The 22,095-nt window shown below is 39.9% G+C and overlaps 1 protein-coding gene across 2 annotated transcripts in view; it reads right to left on the minus strand.

The window, feature by feature from the left end:
• Nucleotides 1-20,313, minus strand: part of TTLL11 (tubulin tyrosine ligase like 11) — a 52,159-nt gene extending 31,846 nt beyond the window's left edge. For both annotated transcript variants that reach the window (XM_050907724.1, XM_050907723.1), the window contains exons 1-6: nt 19,951-20,313; nt 12,836-12,932; nt 10,853-10,986; nt 2,289-2,864; nt 1,589-1,684; nt 937-1,055 (exon numbers count right to left, since the gene is read on the minus strand). In XM_050907724.1, coding sequence (XP_050763681.1) covers nt 937-1,055; nt 1,589-1,684; nt 2,289-2,864; nt 10,853-10,986; nt 12,836-12,932; nt 19,951-20,313 — 1,385 coding nt within the window. The remainder of the gene's footprint in view (nt 1-936; nt 1,056-1,588; nt 1,685-2,288; nt 2,865-10,852; nt 10,987-12,835; nt 12,933-19,950) is intronic.
• Nucleotides 20,314-22,095: the final 1,782 nt, after the last annotated feature.

Below are 22,095 nucleotides of genomic sequence, written 5' to 3' on the forward strand. Positions count from 1 at the left end.
AAATCATTATAGAACATGAATAACATATTTAAGGTTGCCACTAAGTGCCAAGAGAAGAACATAACTGATATTCTAGCATGGAGGCAGGCCTATAAGCAAGAATTTCTAGGGACTAAAAAAAAAAAAAATCTCCCTTTCATGTCTCCAAGGGACTGCTTAAAACAAGGTGTTTCATCAAAAAAGAAGATATTATTTTTCTCAGCCTGATCCTTCCACAAGCATTTCTGCACAAGCTGCTTCAGGCAGTTCCTCTCATTTCTAGATCATAGATTTAACTATGTTTATTATCACAGATCAAGGAAGCAATTTCTAAATACAATATTCATACTTTTCAGCTCCAATGGGGCGATTCATTCAGAGTAATTTGTGACTTTCTAGCAAATTAATACACAAATTTACATTTCATGTCTGTTTTGAATTAAAAAAGAGGCCTCAAGTAAAAGTACAAATAAATAAATCTGAGTTACTAAATTGTTTGCACCAATTCTGAATCAAAGGTAAGATATTCCAGGGGAACTGATAAAGCCTGATTTACTATCAGTTTGCAGACCTTTTCAATTCCTTGAGCTAGAGCACTTGCATAGCTCCTTCCACACTTCCACCATTCCTGTGACAAAGCAGCACGTGGTCAGTGCCGAGCTGTGAGAATACCATTTGGTGGACTTGCTGCTACTAAACAGAAAGTATAACGAATTGTTTTTTTCCCTGACCTTCCACTGGCAGATCCACAAATCTGAGTACTCTTTTTGTACCACGCCACCAATTAGCATCCTACAAGCTTTTTTGAAGGGTTAACACTGGGGATGCAAAAGGAGTCACACAGACAGTTGGGAACTCATTGTCCTGGATAAACTAACATAATTGGGGAAAAATATTTCACTTTTATAATTATTGCAAGGCACTGATGCAAAAAACGAAGAAAGTCAACACACTTACTGGGTGTCTTTTCTCTTTTTTTTCTGAGGGTCTACTAGACGAAGAGTGTCTCTGATAACAGCTACTTTCACTTCTTCATCAACAGGGCTTGGGACATTTTCAAATACTCCAGGAGAAAGCTTTAAATTACAAAGGGGTACAATTATTCAGTATAGAACTAAGGATTATTTATTCCACATTTGCTCAAACTTCATGCATGTCATATATGTTTTAAATACACAATGATAGATTACAAAATACTCCTTAAAGGATACACAAATACCTTAACATTTTCAGTATGGTATTACAATTTTTGGCAAGTTTCTCTAGTAAATTGAAATATTAAAAAAAAGATTGTTGCCAATGTTACCATTTATATTATGTATACGAACATGAAAAAAACTATTAGTAATCCCCTAAACGCAATTAAGTCAACTGCAGGGGATGATGAATAAATGTATTTATGACAAAAATGATGGAGAGCTTTCACAATTCCAATAAGTCATATTTGCAGTGTATAAGATTAGCAATGATTTCAAAGCAGAAAATTACAGAGAACCTTGGAGGTTTCATATTAGCAGACAGCTTTCATCTTTCAAACAAGGAAAAAAGACCAGAAAACCAAACCTAAACAATTTCCTTCCAATATCACTATCATGTTGAGAGGTCTTACCTCTTGCTCGTGTTCTATTCTCATGCTGGGGTTTGCATTTACTTCTAGTAACATGGGCTTCAAGTTTTTCATCAGGAGAATGTCAAACCCTAAAATCTGTGCATAACAAGCAATGTGTTACTTCAGTTCTACTCACAGTGTTCTTCTAGAGAATGCAATGGTCATCCATATATGTCAACATTCAGGAGCAAGAAACATTTGAGGGACAAAAGAGAAATAACTGAGAAACATGCTATATTGCTGAATAATTACTGAAACCATTTGTCTTCGATACTAAGGGCTGCTTTCACACTACCTCCATCTCTAAATACTGCATGTAATCTTAACACCTATGACACGTGGGTCTTAAAATTGCCATCATCACAGCTGCATTAGGAAGCTGCAAAGCTTCATAGTTATAACATCTAGAAGATGGAAACTGGAGTGAATACTGCTACTAACAACTGACACCCATTGAAAATTCTCCATATATGTTTATGGCTAGTATAACATAGGTCAGGAGACTGAGATTTGTAAGGTAAAACTTGGGTGAGGAGAATCTAAGCTCTGAGCTCATGCAATGCAATTCACAGTGTATGCACTACACCTAACCAGTGATCAGCAACATAACTAGAGAAAGCTTTCAGAGAAGGAATTAAACATCCAGAAAATGAATCCATACATAGAAGTAACTGCATTCCTGGCAGAAATCCCAACCTACCTGGAAGCAAGTTGGCCCAGGCTTTCCTGCTGGTATGTCAGACTGATAGTAAACTTTCAGTTCTGGTGTCAGTGCAATAATTGTTTTAATCACCAGTGAAATTATATCTGACCACAGCTTTTTGACATCAGCTCCTCTGGAAGACAGTCTGCACAGAATGCTTGAAAAAGTCCTCTTGCTGCCAGTGTTTACATTGTCAGAATGGATGAAATTCCCGCTATGGATATTTAGTGAATAGTTGGTTAAGTGCATAAAAACCTGATGCAAATTTTTTAGAGTGGGTTCTTGATAGGGCTCTGTACAAAATCTAGAAAGTCCATCTTTGGCTATATAAATCTCTAAGGGTTCTAAAGATTTCAGTAAGACATAAAGACGAATATCAAATTTCAGTTTGTCAACAAGCAGTGGTTTGCAAATATATTCCTGGACCACAGCTGGCCGGCTTTGGATGCTTCCCGTCAGTCTGATGTCACTTGGGTCTTTAATGAGGTAGATTCCATCCCCCTGGCACCCTCCATCAGGTTTTACAATAAAAGTGGGCTTCCAGGATGGATCACTGTCTTTCATCATACGAACCTAGGAGGAAAAGGATTACACTGAAAGACACTAAATGGGGGGCGGGGGGAGAAGGGCTGATACTATGAAAGCCAACAAATTGCATTCATAAACAAAAATAAATAAAAATAACATGATCACATCACTATAGTAGTAAACACCGTGCAAAAAAGGTAGAAGATAAACAGTGCTGACAAGCACAAAGACAAACAAAAAAGCATGAGTAGGGAATTACTAGTACAGACGAAGGTCATTTTATTTAACAAGCCGTTGTATAAATGATTTCAAGAACTTCTTTTCAATGTTATGTACCAATTTACAGAATGAAATGCTGTATATCTCATGAGATCCCTTTTATTAGTCGCTAATGTATATGAAACGGCAAAGTTAAACTTTCATGCTGCATTTTGAACAACTACTGAAAAAGATAATCATTAACCTAAGGAAAGGCACCTTATTTATTGAGGTATGAATGCAGACGAACAGTACTGGAAGAAGGAAAGATAAAGTAAAAATTTGGCACTGATAATACCTTTTTCCACCACTGAATATTTTTCACAGTCAGATACCCAGTGTTAGTAAGACTAGGGAATGTTGAGCCATGTACAGATATTAGGGGAATACCACAAATTTACTAAACGAAGCATAGAGTTTATGCCTTAGTTGCTACCTATCACCATTCCGCAAAATGAAGGGCTTTCTAAATTATACCAGAATTCCCCTCAGGCCTGACATGCAATTACTACCTTTCTATCCAATGCAACATAAAGAAAATTCTATCACGATTTCAACAACTCTTCTCAGTGATTTGATTTGTATTAGGAAGATCTGTTCATAGCACATGACAATTCAGATGCTTTCTTTAGATGTACCTAGTGTGAAATCAGGAAAGGGAGGAAAGTTGGTGGAGAATTTGATGGCGTTTTGTACCAAATCAAAATGTTTGGATTAATCTCAAAAGCACGCTATGCCTGGCCTGTTATTTCCTCAAGCTAGTGCAGATGTTCAATCTGTGTTCAGACGTTCACCACTGCTGTGCTGGTTCAGTGTATGAGCTCGCAAACAGCTAACATCAACGTCTATCAGCATAATGCATTTTAATATGCATAAATGCTGAGAAAAGTCACTACACGAGATACATTTCACTTCTTTCACAGAGAAATGCTTCCAATTTGCAGATTTCTTAAGAAGTTATGTCAAATGCTCTTTACTGCTAACAAGTTAAATTAATAGAATCATTCTGGAAAACATTTTTTCCAAAAGACACACACTGACAATTGAACTTACTATGTATGGGGTGATGGGAGATGCCCTCACTAGAAAGGAAATAGCAGGTAAGAAATTTTGACACCTACTAACACTCTGTGAGCATGTGTATAAAGATCATCAAGACACAGAAACAGCAAGAAAAAGGAGAAAGGAGGAAAAAAAAAAAAAGAAAAAAGGAAAAGTTAGCAAGCCAGTACCCTTCAGTGGCAGTTTCTTTCCATTGTTTGTAGTGCCTTGCCATGAAAGATCTCTGTTAATGTCAACTTTAATACTTTCTGAGAATGTCGCTGGAGGACTACATGACCCATTTCTGTATTGTTTACAGCAGCCTGGACTTCGATACTCATGTATCCAGTTCTCTTGCTGCTTTGAAGATATCCATGAGTACAGTATAAGCCATTATACCCATATCTTGAGGTTTTTTTCACACTGTGTCCTAGATTCTTGGGGTATATAAGGGAAATGGTTTACCACAAACAGAAATTGTAACAACAGTGATGGGGAAGTACCTGTGGTTTGTCAGAACCTAACTGTCCTACAGAATCCCAGATGCGGCCTTAGTAAGATGAAGCACAAAACAATTATAGAGAATTACAGGATTATAGAGAGGTGTCTGCATCCTCACATAGAAAGCGAGAAGAATAAAAAGGAAAAAAAAAAAGGTCTAAAACTCAGATCTAGATCCAAATGTCTCAAATTCAAAAGGCAATTGAATTTGAACTTTTTGCTCAATCACACTGTCATTTCTACATACTGACATCAGCAGCTTGATTTCTGGGGCATAAACAGGGCTTGGCACTATAACAGACAACAGCCTTCTATAGAAACTAGCTTCTTGGAAGCAACAATAAATATCTTTGGAGGTTTTGGTTTTAAAAAACTAATAGGAGTTACATAAAGAAGTAAAAATAAAAAAATAAAAAGAGGGACATGGCCATTTTTCTTTCCTAAAAAATCAGTTATCTTATCTGTGAGAAAATTAAATAATCCCACCTAGAACAGACTGTTAATAGTTGGCAGTCCAAAACATGATTATTGTAATAAGGTTGTTTTGGCCTTTGAACATGCTAAACTGATACATTCATTTAGCAGGGAATGTGTGGACGCTAATGTCATTCCCAACTGGATACAGGGAGTCAGAATTAAACTTGGCACCAGTAACTAACTGCTGGATTCAAATCTGCACTTTTGTAAACAGCATATATTCACTCAAAACTCTCTCTCTCAAAAAAAAAAATTCAATATAATTAGGGAATCTTTTTATATCAGAGAAAAGAGCAATTACACCATCTAAATTGCCTACAAAGCTCACATCCTCAAGAAGCAAACCTAAACTTTGCAAGCTTCAATGCATTTTATTTGAGGACGAAAAAAATCATGAAGACAGTAACTAGGTCACTGTAAGGGCCTGACATATCTGCTGAATATCGGATCTTTCATGTTACATGCATAGCTCCCATTGCCTAAATAAATTTTACTTTATTTATTACTTGTATAGCAAGAGTAAGAACTGCAGAGAGTTGGATGCCTCAATTAGTAGAAATGAAATTGAGAAAGAAAGAAAGAAAGGAAGTCAGGAAGGATTTAGAGTTATCTTAGATGAATTTAAAAAATTATTCATAAAATATGGCATGTTTTACAACATGTAGCAAGGAAAGAATGTGAGCATGTTTAAGCCAGTGAGTTAACATGTCTCAGCCTTCAGAAACATAGGAGGAAAAAAGCAGCTACCTGAGGTACAGGCTGACTGAAGGCCCGTCTGCTGTCTCTCCAAATCCCATCAGCACCAGTGGTGCTCACTGCTATGGGAAGCTGTTTGGCAAGTGGAGTGTGAATGTAGTGATCCAACTGGCACACACCAAGAACAAAAAGAAAACCCAAGGGAAGTGGTATTAATTGGCAACTGGTTTGGAGGTCAAGGACTGAGCAACCAGTGGAAAATGAACTGCTGCATTACCCTCTCAGGCAGCCCTTTAAGTTCATGGTAAAGCAACAGGACTCTAATGAGGAATCCTCTGTAGCTCCCCAAGCTCTATCGCTGTTCTCCGCGTGTAGATAAAGTCCCTACAGGTGTAAATATAGCACCACTGCATTCACAAACATTTAGGAGGAAATAAATTATTAGAGCACAAATTGTAATTTATCAAAATGCAGCTATAAAATCTAGGTTTCAATGAATAGATGCTGAAGGACTGTAGCTCATGAAACTCCTAACAGCGGTGGCACAGGGAGCCCTAACAAAGAATGCAGCTAAAGAAAAGGCAGGATGCAGGCTAACATTTTTATCAGCTACTCATAGGATTCGGAAGAATAAAGCACTTAAAATCTCTTCTTTTCAACACGGAGGGATGTCACGGTACAGACCACTCTTTTCGTGCGTTCACACATTTTACGGCACCAGATCTGCAGTTGCTATTCTCTCCATTCAGCCAGCAACGTGCTGAACGAAGTCGGTGATCTGGTTTTACCCAGGCCTGCGGCTCACCAGCAACAACTGGAGATTGACTTTAAGATGCCTGAGGATACAAGCTAACAAAGAAAAAAACCCAATCAATTGCCACCATCAGCCCTGGCACTGCAGAATTAAAGAGAAAAAAATTAACACACAGGAAGAGGCTGAGCGCCAGTCAGATCATCGTGATTTTCGGACAACACCCTCTGCTGTGACTACATTAGGCTGCTGATCCAGATGGGAGGCGCAGCTCTGCTGGTGGTGACGTTCCCAAGGCCTGAAAGACTTCTGGCTCCATCCTATCCAGTCATTTATTTCACTGAGAATCATACTGCTAAAAGCCATCCTACTAACTACAGCAGAAATTCAAGATTAATTATTTAGACTAGCTTTTTTCTCATGGACAAGTGTCACACTAACTCAATGAAAGATCCTTCTTCAAAATAGGTCACTTTGAGGGACAAAACACGACAATGGAGATCAGGCTTACATAAACAGCGTGTGGATAAATAGGTCCAAGTAGATCAGCAGGCCTAGACGTGCAAAGAAGGAAACCAGGATTTATGCGCTAGTCTTTTTACCACTAAAGAACAATCTTCCCCTGACGTGACATTACTCTGCATACTAGAGGAGTTTCTCTGGTTCACCATTGTTAAAGTCAGCATCCCAGAAAGATACTTGGTTAATGTTAAACCTCTATGACTAAACATACCCTACTATGTACGAGTGTCAATCATGGTCTACTAGGGCAGAAAGTAATAAAGAACCTCTATGAAACCAGCTGGGGCAATCTGCCTCCCATTCCCATGTCTGTTGGTCATGCCTCAGGCTACTTCTGCTCTGCTACAGCAGCACCTTTTCAAAAAAGATAATGCTTTCCAGGGACTATTGTTAAAGATGCAACAGCAATCTGCTTTCGAAGTACTGCATTTTAACAATCATTGGTTTCATAGATATCATACTTAACTCCTTCCATTTATCTGGAAAGGAAATAATTTTCTCCATCATTTTCTAGTCCATTTTTTGATTGACTAGAAGACCTGGATATTATTCAGGCCTTCTAGTCCATCAAAACTTACACATGGCAGATGAAGATAGGACGGTGGGGAAAGGAGGTCAGTTTGTTTTTCAGCAGATTGACTGTCTTGAAGAAAGCAGATGGTTTCTTGATCTTCAAGGAAATTCCTGACAGTCGTCTTCAAATTCTCCACAATCCCCTCAACTACATTCTTTCAAATTCTCATTATGAGGCAGCTTGTCTAGACTTAGAAAATTCAGTCATGTAGGAAAATCAGTTTATATGAAATGAGATATTACTGTGTACTTAGTTTGACAGAAGGAAATTATCTTTAAAAATATGTTAACCGTTTACAGTCAACAGCAAGAGGGTAGTATGATGTCTAATGGTATGAAAATCTGCACCAGTTGCAGGTTTGCCTTTCATGAGGAAACACACGCTGAATGAATATAGTGTTCTGAAAAAATGCATATAATGGGCTATAAGATTTGACAGCATAAAGACTACAATATTCATGTCTATGCCTAAGAGGTATTCAAAAGCTGAAAACCTGATTAAACCACCAAAAATATGCTGTGCTAGAAATTAGACTGTCCAAATTAGATTCTTATTAAAAATTAATCACACTGGGCCTATTCATCATCCTCACAGACAACACAAAGAAGGTAGTATGAGAGCAATCAAGGTCCTGGTTTGAATCCCAAGCTAGTTACTTTTCAGAAATTGGAATTTCCTATTAGAAATAAGTTCTTGGCACACAGATTCTTCTCTGTTAGTGAAGGGGTGATTACCATAGCACCCGAGATTTGCTTATCTGTAATTCACCTTCTGTTACAGTGACATGTTAGTACAAAATGTTTTAGAAGGTAAAAAATAGGTGAATATTGAAAATAGCTAAATACAGATTTACTTCGTAAAATGAACTTTTAAGCCCTTGTTAAAAATACCTACGACCATTTCATTTCAATACAAATGACACTAAGGGAACTACCATTTTGTTGGTATTTCCCAATACAAAGATGATCCACAACAAACTCAAGAGTGCAGCTTTCTCATCAATTACTGGCTTTTAAAGCACAGAAGATTAATATTAAAATTAGCTGTAGTGTTTTCTACCTGGGTTTAGGTATAGGGGAAAGTGGGAAAAGCTGACAGCATTTGATTTAGTTATTGATACCAATGTATGATAAAAGTTCATGATCATGTCTACAGAAGTGAGACACAATAAGAATATTTGAGAGAAATTATTTTGAAATGTTGTAGTGCTTCAAGAGGCGGCAGTGAGATCTAAATTCTCAAGGAGTTTCTTCTTTCAGTAGTCGTTTCTATCACAGGCAAAATCTCATATGTGTTAATTTCTCAGTCCAGCGTTTTGCGACAAAATCCTATACTACAAACAGCACCAAACCATCTTCTCATGTCTAACCTACACTGACACAGAATTTGTGACTTTTGGTAATTAACTATGCCCTAAAGGACTTGAATACTAGTAATAGTGAAGGTACAGCAACATGAGTTTCAGCATGACACATCTAGAGCTATGTACTTAGTAGTTGCAGCCCATGACAATACAGCTTTACTTCCAGAAGTACCAGAGATGGCTAAATTACCTTTTGCTCAGACAAATGTAGGCATGGCATTCACATATTCAAGTATATGCCAGTTCCTATGGGGTATGTCTAACATGCAGGCACTGCCAATGCTGTATTGTACCTGTTTGTGAATAAGCTGAAAATTCAGTCTCAGAGAGCTGTTATTTTCAGCAGCATTAGGGTCCCTTGGTTGTAAAGCAAACAAAACCACATATGAACAAATAAACAACAGAAAAGACTGGAGAGCTCCTACTGAGAACTCATGAAACTGCAAGTGAAAAGTGTTCTGAACCATTTATGGTTCACAGTGGATTTGGAATTTTTTGTTTTGTATTTTTTCTTGTTTTGGAGGGGTTACATTACAAACTTGTGTTAAGTAGAACATAAACTCTTACAACATAAAATATAATGTTTGATAACAAGAACTATGCTTTTCTCAAACACAGATGGAAGAACATATGCAAAGGAAACTCCTAGGAATGTGTTACTGGACATCTGTTATTCTTGGAACAAAAAATGAATCGTTTTCACTCCAGTAACCGTTCAACCAGAGAAAAGTATTTATTTGCAGTGCCACCTGCTGACAGCGTGCGGGTCTGTGCATTTAACCTGATGTACAGACCACATTGCTACGCGCTGCTCAGTTAATCAGTGCCTTGTAACTGAGACGGGCACGATTCCCAAGAGAGTCATCGCTAGAACCCCAGTGCACCATTTTGAAAGTTTACTTCGAAGTTATTTGCACTTATCTACCTGTCATTGCTAAATTGATTGGATAATTTACACTCCTTTTACAATTGGTCTTACATCTAAAGCAATAAGGCTGAAGTACTGTTGGGATTTTATTCATTTTTACTGTTTTACTAACAGTGCCATGGCAGTGACCCAGCACACCTGAAGAGTATATAATAAAAGATGTTCATGGATTTAATTGGATTGTGGATATGGTAATTATCTAAAAAGTAACACACAGTATAGAAGTCTATTAAAATCCATACCTTTTTCTCTCACTTTTCCAAGCAGAGGATACTGTAGAATACAAGAATGCACTGGGCAAGTCAGACAGGGTTAAAACAAACACATACAATATTTAAAAAAAATATTTGTAATAACAGAACCAAACACCAACACACAGCATCACTTTTCTTTCAAAAAAGCTGAAAAAGAATGGCATTTTATTACATTCTGAATATTTAAACAAAGCAACAGTCTGACAAAAGATTCAATCAATTATTCAGGAAGGTGTGAGTATATTTAACAACGCACAGTAAAAAATGCTGTTTTGAAGGATTTGGATAGAACAGGCAGGATGGACTAAAAAGACTTCAGTGACAATGACCCTGGTGAAGCACCACACTCCACACACTGTACTGGAACCTCCTCAGCCCTTTTAAACTCAGTAGAATATGCAGGGAAAGGGCTTATGGTTCTACCTTGTTTAATTTTCAGACATCTCTTCTGGCATTGCAGAGAAGCGTAATTGTTTTTAAGTTTATTCTAGAACATAAACAAAAGCAGTTCATCCAGACTATGTCTGATCTCAGGCAAATTGAAAGAGATGTCATCCACAGCACCCAAGTGTGATTTTAAATAATGTGGTAGGTATAAAAAAAACTAATGAATGACATGGCAACAATATCCAACAAGTTATACTATTCTGAGAGTAAAAGTAATCTACCTCAGCCACAAAGAGGGGAAATTCTTCTGGCAGAATCCAGGATCGAGGATAGAAGTTATATTCAAGAGGAAATAGGTCTTGCATTGTTCTCACTGCCCGACTCAGTGTAATTTTACGTACCATCTCTGTCATGCCTGGGAAAAGAATAGACAGTGTCTGAAAGTGATGACAAATCTGCACTGAAGTCTCATCCTAAAAGTAAATTGTTGTATCGTTACTCACCCTACTGGTAGGCACTCTAGTCATTGCTTTCAATAAAGCTGAAAAACTTTTAAAATTTAAAATCTGAGAAAACATTTGTAGCATTCTCCTGCCATATTTCATACTGTATGTATTACTGTATCATATTAGAAAAAATTAATTATCAAAAATACAGCTCAGAATAATAGAGGGAAAGCTTTAGTCGAATAGTAACTACTGTCTTTGCCATAATCCAAAATTATTGCCCTAGCCTGCTATGGTTCCAGGAATAGGTAAAAATGTGATTTAAATATAATCAACCACTTTGCGTTTACTTTGCATTCACTTAAGTAACTACATCAGAAAGAATAGGTTATTTTGTGAGCAGCCAAACTTAGCTGCTTTCCTGCAGCTTTGGATCTCATGCTTGGATCATGCCATTTCCAGATCCTTGAATCTCATGCTTGGATCATGCCATTTCCAGATCCATGTGAGCTCTGGTAGAAGCTTTTCCCAAGGTCAGGGCATTCAGGGTTACTCCCATGTTGTTTATATGCTTTCAAGTATTACGGCTTAGTTCATGCTGCAGTTTCTTTCTCAGTGAGAACATCATCCGTGGGCTTCTCTGCTACACGGTCGGCAAATTTCCACAAAACCTACAGGAACTCAGTAGTCTGTGACTGCAAACCTCTGTCAAGCACAGGTGATTTTGGCCAGGAGGTTCCAAAGGTACAAGGAGGACAGAAAGTGACAGGGAACACATACGCATTTGCTGAAGTCTTATTTCCATTGGGAACATGACTAAAAAGCTACTTTTATGGAAAAGTTTCTAAGTCTTTCTGAGGACCAACCCTTTCAGATTCTTTGAATCTCTCACAAATAACTAAGAGAAGCATCAAGACCTCGTCTTCAAGAGAAAGAATTTAGTAAAACCCAGCATCAAGTTAGCGCAGTGCTCCTGGAAATCAGGTCTAGTTCTGAAGGACTCTGTGGTTTTGACTACTGTGCAGGCCACTTGCTTACCGCCTAGAAGCCAGAATACAGAGAGAGTAACATTTATCTAATACAGATTTAAACCACCAGAAAACTCTACCATCCGATACTTGAATGTGAACTTCCCACAGACAGGAGAAAGTCAGGGTAAATAAAGCATAAAGTTCGATATCTGAGGGTTCTTATTCTCACAGCATACTAACAGCAGCAATAAATCTGAAGTAAAGGGCTTAGATAAGTCAATACCTAAGCTCTTAGCTCTTATTTAGAGAGATCTCAACAGGGATTAAACGAGAAAAAAAAAAGGAGCTTAAAAAAGTAGAAGAGTCATCATAAGATGAGGGCTGACATGAACTCTTCAATATTAAAAAAATCTATTTGAGGAACTCTGCTTCGAGCTTCTCCCTGAGATAGGCCAGAGTACGAAACAAAACAGATTCTTTCCACTTTGAATCAAAACCAAATCCAAAGATATAGCACTGTTATCAATGCTAGATAACATACAATAATTGCACACTTCACTTAAATTATAGCCTAACACTCTTAGTTTTCCTGAATTAATACATATGAAGTATTCTTTTAATCAAAAACACTTTTTCTCCAAAACAAATTTCAGTTCAGAAATTGAGACACCCATTCTGATATTCTTACCCCCTAAGCAGAAATCACCTACCAAAACCAGTAATATGCTAAAAATACTATCAGCTGATTAGGCAGATAATTCACATTAAAAAACAGTAAAACACAGAAACAGTTAAAATAATCATGTTTGTAAAGCATTTGTTTAAACAAGAAACAGAAGTAAGGTACCTGGAAACTTGTTGACTTGACCTGAGAATATATCATTATCATGAAATGATACCCCATGCCAATAGATATCGCACGGCAAGCGTCTGCCGAAAGGAAACTGGAAAAGAGATAGGAGACAAGTTTTGAAGCAAACTGGCAATACCCATTCATTCCTTACTTTTCTAAATGCTCATATTAAGCATAAACCATTAAAGAACAGTCTTCTGACTGTCAAAAGAAAACATGCTCTATATTTTGGTTGCAAAACTAAAAATATTTTGATCATTTCAAGACTCTAAAGTTCAAGATGTTAACAAACCACGAAAGGTTTCTAGAAACTAAAAACAAATGACTGAGAGGCATGATCTGTACTGAGAAACTCCAAGCTTGTTATCAACCACAATTAAGGCATGACTCATTTGTAATTTAAAATACTATTACAGGGAATAAAATTTCATTAAGAAGCACTTAATTCCGGCACATGAAGGCACAGCAATAACAAGTGCTACAGCTAGGAAGTAAACAAACTCTGACAATGTTTTGGGTTGCGTTTTTTTTCCTGCCCAGTTTAAGGGCTGATAAGCAATCATCAAGGGGAAAAAGCACTAGAGGTCATGGAGGAATTGTCATTACCGGCAGTTACTAAATCAACTCCTATTCTTAAAAAGATCACCATTTAATGCCGAGAGTCTCATGGCTTATATTTGTGCTCCCCCCCTGCAGCTCGGCAATGCAAACCCCTTTCCCAGATTGCATCCGTACCCACGGTGGCCCTTCACCCCCAACTGCGTGGCATCTCCATGTGCTCCCAGTCTAGCATGAGCAGGAAACATTTCTACTCCCCAGAACTTTATTTCAGGGAATACATGTAGTTAGTAATATTGTTGTAAATTAATAGTAAGTTGTAACTGCAAAGCGCTTTCTGAGCAAGCTGATTTACATTGGTGTCCAAGCTGCAATAAATGTAAAATGGATATTCAAAACCAGACATTTAAGTGATATAACTGTATTATTCATTTTTCTATATTCAGTTGTATATACTAATTTATACAGTATTAATTCCTTTCTGGGACTAATAGCCTGTATTTAAAAGAAAAGCTTATCATTTAATTAAGCATTTGTTGAGCATATATGTTTCAACTATTAAGGACTAAGGCAATTATTTCAACAGCGTTAAGTATTCCAACAACTTAAGAGCTTCTTTTCCCATTCACACAAGATTTCATCATAAATTGGAAGACTGTATAGTTTTCTCTTACCAAAAAGATCAACCTTTTTTAAACAGTCTGAAGAGCTCTGAAACAGCGCTGCCAATTGCCGATAACAACAGTTTCTAACAGTAGTAAAATGGTTTAAAAAAAGCAAGCTACCAGCAATAAGAACAAAAGCCCCATCAGTTAGCAGTGCCAACAATCCAAAGCAAAAAAATTACTGTTAAAAAATCAAACATTTGTAATCCATATTATAATAATAATAATTAGTTTTGTGTAAAAAAAGTACTCTTATTTTCCACACTTGTTCTCATAGACACAGTCCCTTTTATCAATCCAAAAAACCATTTTATCTGCAACTCCATGTAGACGTCATTAATTAAATACCATATGGAATACATTCACAGGAATCTCTTCTATTATTAGGTTACATCTTTTTCAAATAAATATGCTATATTTCTGACCACAGCACTTTTAGGACACACTTATATGAAATATCTACTACCCTCATCACCCAATGACTTCAGTACCATTTACTTATTGAAAGAACCACAGTATTTTGCAGAAACTACTTGTTCTTTACTCCAAATGCAATTTTTCTTGCTTTAAAACATTTCTTTAAGCACTGGATTTTTTTTTCAATATGACAGAAAAAAGAATCTCATAAAGCTTTTGAGTGAATTACTTTATTTGCTAGTTTAATTAAAATTTCAGTTTCCTCAGTAAATAGCCTTGAAAAATTAATTTAAAATGCTAATTGAGCAATGCATCCTTTCTCTGTTTCCTTACTCGTAGGGATGGGATACCCAATTTAACAGAGCCAGTAGATTCTTCACTTATTTCATTATTATTCAGCCTGCAAAATCTGTTTTTGTACAAGTGAAAATTAATTCTGTTAGGCTCTGAAAGACAATCAGTGGCCTTAACCTCTCTCCACACGTATATCCAGAATACAGATGCAGTATTAGGTCTCAGAGCGCCCTTCCCACTAAAACCTGAACAATTTATTTATTTATTAAATGAAATTGAAATGAAAGGAATGAAATTTGCATTTATATAACACCTTTCATCTACAGAGGATATCAAAGCACTTTACAAACACTGAACAGAAATCATTTCACAACAGATGAAGAGTGAGCACCTTTGGACTGGAAAATGGAAGCACTGCACACCCACATCAGAGATTCAGATAGTACGGCAACTTCCCTGCTCCTGACAAATCAAGATTATTTGGATTTATCCAACAACGGGATCAAACTCACCTCCTGAATGAGCTGGGAAGGATTCTTTATCGTCCACGCTATACTTTTACATAAGAATAGTGTTTGGAAAGGAACAACAAGGTCAATTACTTGGCTCCCTCTGGCAGGGCCAGGCAGGTATAAATTAATCTTATTCTGGTAAAAGAGGCCTTTCTGCCAGCTCCTGGTGCAGGGGACTAGCCAAAAAGAAAGGTGGATGCTTGAAGCAGTCCTCTGTTCTCATAATACCTTCTGTCTACAGCTACCTGGTGTCAGCTGGAATAGCCTCAGATCTGCACTAACTGATGCCAAAGCCAAGGTGCTCACAGCCGTAGGGAGACGGAGGTTGTAAGCATGACTGGAGCTGTACTTGCTGCTGTGTGCTCGTCCTGTGCAGAAAACCTGAGAGTCTGGTCCTAGGATCAGTCACTGCAAACAACTTCCAGGTTGCAATCAATTCACTAACTCTTCAAACAATTTATTTAAAATCTTTTTTATTCAGAGCTGGGGGGCATTTGTCAGAACAAATAAACAAGGAGCCACAAAGAGAATAGAATTGTTTCCACAACTTTGACACAATTAATAATCCATCGTAGTCAAATTTGTTTGACAGGTCATTTCTACCTTTTGATTAGAAGCCAATAATTTAAATTGTCTCACGGGTCACATCAGTCTGTTCCATCATGTTTAATGACAAGTTAAATGACTCCTGTCTTCTAGTCAGCTTTTCCCAGCGTAAAATTTCAAACTATTTCTACGCCTCCATGCAGCTATTGAACAGCGAGACAAATGAAACGCTTAATGCTGGGATATTTGATGCCCGAGACATCTGCTTCTTCCATTTTCCTGGTAATTGAAAGCTAGCCGAAGAAATAATTTATTAAGTGATGAATAAACTCAGGATGCAAGCTCAATTTGTGCCCATTATTTCATTTGGCATATCATGTTCATTTAAAGAATCTGACACACTAAATCAGATAGTCCAATCTAGTGATGGGAGTAATTGTTTCACTGGCATGCACATTAAAATTCTGCAATGCTTTTTAAAAGGTCCACCCCTGTGCGTTACCCCAGACAGGGCTACCATGGTTGAAAATTTAATTTACTCAAAATTCCCACAGCTGAAAAAAAAGGGGTGGTTTTTTTCTGTCTTTTGCTTCCAATAACAGAATCTCAATAGTTAAATTGCTCTCTCTTGGACTCTTTCACCTCTTCCTCATGTATCAGTGCCATAGAATAAACTGGTCACCAATATTAGCCATGTTTAGAGTATTCTTCCTTTTTTTTTTTTTTTTTTGGTCTTAAAATGGCATTTACCGTGTGTTAGTTTACTAAAATGAACTACGACCATGTGGACAACTCTCTAACCACACGGTGCATTATGTCTTACTTCTACAAATTATCAGGGAGCAGATTGGGATAATAGACTATTACTGAAACAAAGCTCTTCCAGCAAGTCAGGGTAACTACAGCAAGGAGATTTCAGAATGTACAACTTAAAACAAACCAAAACAAAAGCCTATATGACACTGTAATAAATGCTATTCATTAGATAAAGTTATCGATAAAAAGGAGCCCACTTTAAAAAGCTTATTATAATGTCTCCTGCCCAACAAATACTCAAGCCAACACATCCAGCAGCAAACAGAGAAGAACAGAAACAAAACAAAAGCAGCAATGGGAAAAAATGTACAAGAAGTGGTGAGGGAGAAGAAGGATCAAATATACTAAACCAAAGCCCAAGATGCAATCACCTTGAAAAGTATTATAGAAGGGATGACAGTAGAATACCAGCCCCTGAAACATTAGTATTTAAAATATATGCATTTCATTACTACTTCTAAGATTTTTTTCACATTATTTTTATGGATCCTACAAGAAACATCATCTGTGTTCCCTCTGCTGGTCCTGCTGTAACAGTGCAACTATTTCCAAGGCTCTTAGGCCATCAATGATAGTTGTTGGAACAAATACTTCAGTGCTATTTTTCTAAACATTTGCAAGGGAGAGCTTTCAAAATTATATGTAATTTGAATAAAATAGTTTTCCTTGGATTTCTCTTCTTAATGTTATTTTTCTCTTCAAATCTAGACGAGATCTTGGCTACTGATTCCCTGTGTCTACTGAAGTCTGCTAGCTTGAAGTCAATAGTTTGTCTTGCTCCCATCCTAGAAGACTTTCACCTTCATATTTTCCACAATGTAAACAGTACTAGTTAAGAGTCATAGCTAATATTGGTTCCCCTTTCATTACTCTTTCCACCTTCAGGGCGGGGTGGATGGGTGGGAGGGAAACAAAGAAAGAAAAAAAAGAAAAAAAGAGAAAACTGATTTGACAGATACACATTGATACAAGAAAATACTTTCTTGACAAAAAGTAACATCACATTCATACTTATTAACCTATTTATAAGGTGAAAAATATACAGAAATACATTGCGGTGACTTGTTTACAGGGAATGAATTATTGGCCACCTAGATGGTACAGTCAAGCATTACAAAGTTCCGTATTAGGTCTCTTCTTTATTAAGAGCACACAGTGGCCAGAAGAGGAAGCAACAGACTAAATGAAAAATATTGACTGAACTAACAGATGGAGGAGAAAGGATATTGAGGGAGACAGTAAACAAAGAAAGATGAAGTAAAGGCAAAAGCGGTTGCTGTTGGGGATGCAGAGCAGGAAGGAGAATGCTGATTAATACAGTGCAGATATTCAAGAGAGGAACAAGAGCATGTGAAACAAGTCAATTTCTAGGACAGAATACCAAGTGCAAGACAGATATGCAAAACACTAAAATCTCAGGAAACAGAAAAGACAAAATTAACCAGTAAGTATGGCTCATTACCAACATAATCTGCGAGGCTAACTTAAATCAGTAATTCAGAAACACTCACTGGAAGGGCACCGGGCACTCTGAGCATAAAACTTAACCATAAGAACGAAGAAATTAAGCGTGAAGTCCCTCTTGCTCTGTACGTCACTGAGTAAAACATGGATCAAGGCTGCTGACAGACACTCCACAGGTGCACTGAGGGGTAAGAGAGGTACATGGAAGAGGTTTTCATTTCATGCCTCTGGTGTTTCATTACTATTTTGCTGTAAGAGCAGGAGTTGAGAACTGGAACATTTGTGCAACGAGATTTTGAAATTCTCCCACTGGATTTAAATAACAAAAACCTTGAAATAAAATTTTATGAAGACAGAGAATGAAAAAGCATTACTCTTCCTGGCAAGGAGCATGTATCTCTTCATGGTATGAGGTATTTAGGACATTATGAATAAACACAGGTAATATTTACTGCCACTCAATCCTCCAGAAAATAAATTTGTAGTGCTTAACTCTGAGGTTAGGAACAACACAGAACATACTGTCTACCCCAAGTCCGTACAAATTTTGTTAAAAAAGCATCAGGTGCACAGAAATATTAGTATCTTGTGAGTGGGCATCTGAAAAGCAGCTTTGTAAAGTGGAGCAGGTGCCATAGATCACGCGGCTGCACCCTCACTCTGCACACAAAGAAACAGTTCATCCTCAGATTTTATCCTTCCACTTTATGTCCCCTCCAGTTTCCCTCTTCCAAATGGATTACAAGTACCCTTTTTCTTACAGAAGTTCCTCGAAAAGCTCCTAGAAGCCATCTGAACTTCTATAAAGCCATTTATAAAGCTATTATGGAACAAAAATCTTCAGAATTTGAGAACAATTTAACATCTATAACAAGATACATATTAGAAATCTCTTCACGATTTAAATAAGGAGTTCCAAAGCATCAGTTTTGTGCCAGCTCCCATATTGTCATGCCTCCAGTTCAGCACAGACAGGCAGACACTGAACTCCTCACACAGCACAGAGAAAACATATAACTCATGCTGTAGGAAAAAAAAAAAAAAGCCATACTTTCTCTACATACAATAATTTAGAAGGCTAAAGCCTGTTATGTATGCTTTTTTAGGTGGTTTAATATTATTTCATTCATACACAACGCTCTTTGACACGTCTTCAAGATAATCTGCGATGCAGAGGCTTTGCCATCGGATCAGACAAATGATCTATCATCAGGTCATACTTTTTTGTCCGGGGTCATGAGCCTTATTTCATGTACCCATACTATGGGGGAAGGGTGAAAGGAAAGAAATGCAAACTGACACAATGCGCCAAACATTTCTACATAGGGGTAGGTTTCTTTCTTGCCCTTTCCAGTGATCTGTTTAAGCTCTGAAGCATAATATCCGATTACCCCTACTTTGACTTGCGTAACTGGTGATAGCACTCTTGGTCATGAATCAAATCAGCCTCCAGACTTGACATCTAATTAGAAATAACCCCAGCGTCGAGATGACACCAGCCGGGATGAGCCCCCGGCTACAGGACCCTGCTTTGGCGCTGGTTCAGGGAGGCAGCGGGGGGAAAAGGAGGAGCGGGGGGGGTGGGAAGATGAAACGCTGTGCCAGAGGCAGACCCCAAGGCAGCGGAGGGGAGGTTTCCCCAGAACTGCCGGCAGAGCAGCGCGGGGAGCGGAGAGAAGGGCCGGAGCTGGCACCACCGCTAGGCCGGGCCGGGGCCCCGCCGGAGCCGGGGGCAGGCGGGGAAGGCGGCCCCGGGCAGAGCCCCAGGAGCCTCCTGAGGGCCGGGCTCGAGGGGACGGGGGCTGCCGGCCGCCCCGGGGGCCAGGCGGGCGCTCACCTCCCTCCAGCGGAGCTGCCGCAGGCTGATCTTCAGCGCCTCCAGCGAGGTCTTGGCCTTGGAGCTGTCCACCGTGACGCGGGGCCGCCGGGCGGCGCGGCCCCCCTCCTCCCCTCCGCGCCGGCCCGGGGCCCGCCGCCCCCTGCCCCGCGCCGCCCGCCCGGGCGGGCCCTGCGGGCCGGCACCGCGGCGGCCCCGTTCTCGCTCCCGGCCGGCCGCGGCGGACGGCGCCCCTTCCCCCGGGGGCGCCCCGGCGGGCTGGCCACCTTGCGGCTCCTCAGCGGGGAGGGCCGGGGACCCCGGTGGCTCCTCCGCCTCCCGGGCCGGGGCGCAGCCCTGCGGCGGGGCCCCGGCCGGCTCCATCCCGCGGCGCGCTGCCTCGGCCCGGCCGCCGCCCCCGCTCCCCGCCCGTTGCCATGAGAGCGAAGCGGCGGACGGGGCGCGCGAGGGGCCAATCGCCGTGAGGCGGGGACCCCGCTCGCTCCGCCTAGCCGGCAATGACGTACTGTGGCCGCCTCGGCCATTTTGGGAGCGGGCAGAGCCGCCGGCCTCTTCCGGGGAGGCCATTTCGGAAAGGCGCGGGGCGGGGCGGCCATCTTGGAAGCGGGCGGCGCCGGGCGGGAAATCACCCCCGTAAGTGGCGGCCGCCCTGACGCGGCGGTCACCGCCTCAGGCCGGTCGTGTGGATCCGGCTGCGTCTGACAGCCGTTGCCTTTGCCACCGAAACCCCTGCCCACGTGGCTTAAAAATTAAATCCATTCCTTATCGTGTGGTGGCGTGATTTTCACTTGAGGCTGGGGGGCCTGGTGCCGTTACTGAGAGACGAAGCTCTGCTTCTGTGCGTCAGACTGACACCGTGGCTCAGCTCTTGAGTTTCCTCACCCTTGTCCAGTCATGACCAACTTAATGTCCTGGACTAACATCCACTGTATGGTTTGATTAGTTTCTGTGTTTTCTTGAATTATTGTTAATCAAAAGCTGCCTGGAAAGCCCATGCTGGGGCGTGCGGCTGGCAGAGCGGCGCTGGGCCTCTCGCTCTGAGGGGGAGCGTGGGGCACGTTGTCTGAAGGGCCCTTAGGCCCTAAACCCTCTGGTGTGCTAGAAACGTCTCCCAAGATGGGTGTTTCCATAGTCTATTTAGTGTTGCACAGTTTCAGCTGAATACCATGCTGCTAGAGTCACTTTAATCTCTGTGTTTTAAACACACCCTTACGTTGCCCAAGTGAGTCAAACACACAGCAAAAAAAGATGAAAGCCGCTTTTACAATGTCAGCAACGGAATGAACAGCCTTACCAGCAGATACATGAATCCCTCACAATATTAGTTAAGAGGCAATGAAATTGAGAACACGTGAGCAAACGGGCCGTTGTCTGAAGGGTAGCAAAAACGGAGATTTAGGGAATTTGGAAAGTGCAGGGTAGCAGGGGCAGCGCGGGCAGGCGGTGGCGCTGCACCCTGGGAAATCCAGCCTGGCTGCAAGGGATTCCGGGTTTAGATGCAAGACTTGGGAAGGGGGAAAAAAAACAGGAATAATCAGGATCCTGTGCGAAGGAGCTGTCACTAGAGTCATGCTCCTGATATGGAGCAGGACTGAAACAGGACATCAGAAGAAAACATTTAAATGAAAGCAAAATTTAAATATATGCAGCAAAAAGTTGGGACTTCCAATTAGCTGCGCGTTAAAATAAAAAGGTCGTGTCAAGACAAAGCTCCTGACTATGGAACTCCTCAGATCAGGAGGAGATATGAATGTATCTTTTACCCTGCTAGATCAGGTTTTAGGAACATCTGGATTAATCTCTCATTCTCACCTTACATGCTCCCTGGTATTTTACAGAAGCCAAGACATGAGACACAATGTACCAGTAACTGTGATTCCATACGTGTGGACCCTTTTCCACAAGTGAGCACTAGTTTATAAAGAAGAAAGTTTAATCACCAAGATACTGTGTTATTTCAACAGCCAACTAGAGCTTCACCTGCAACTCTAACTCTACCCATATTTTTTCAGTGCATCACCTATCTTCCGCTATTTACCCTTGCAGGCAACGAAGAAAGTAATTAATTAATTAATTACAGCACGGTGTCTTACAGTGTGAAGTGACCAGGAAGGCTGAGGTCATGTAGCTCGCTGTTGGTTGCTC

Source organism: Gymnogyps californianus, chromosome 18 (genome assembly GCF_018139145.2).
Source record: "Gymnogyps californianus isolate 813 chromosome 18, ASM1813914v2, whole genome shotgun sequence".
Classification (NCBI taxonomy): domain Eukaryota; kingdom Metazoa; phylum Chordata; class Aves; order Accipitriformes; family Cathartidae; genus Gymnogyps; species Gymnogyps californianus.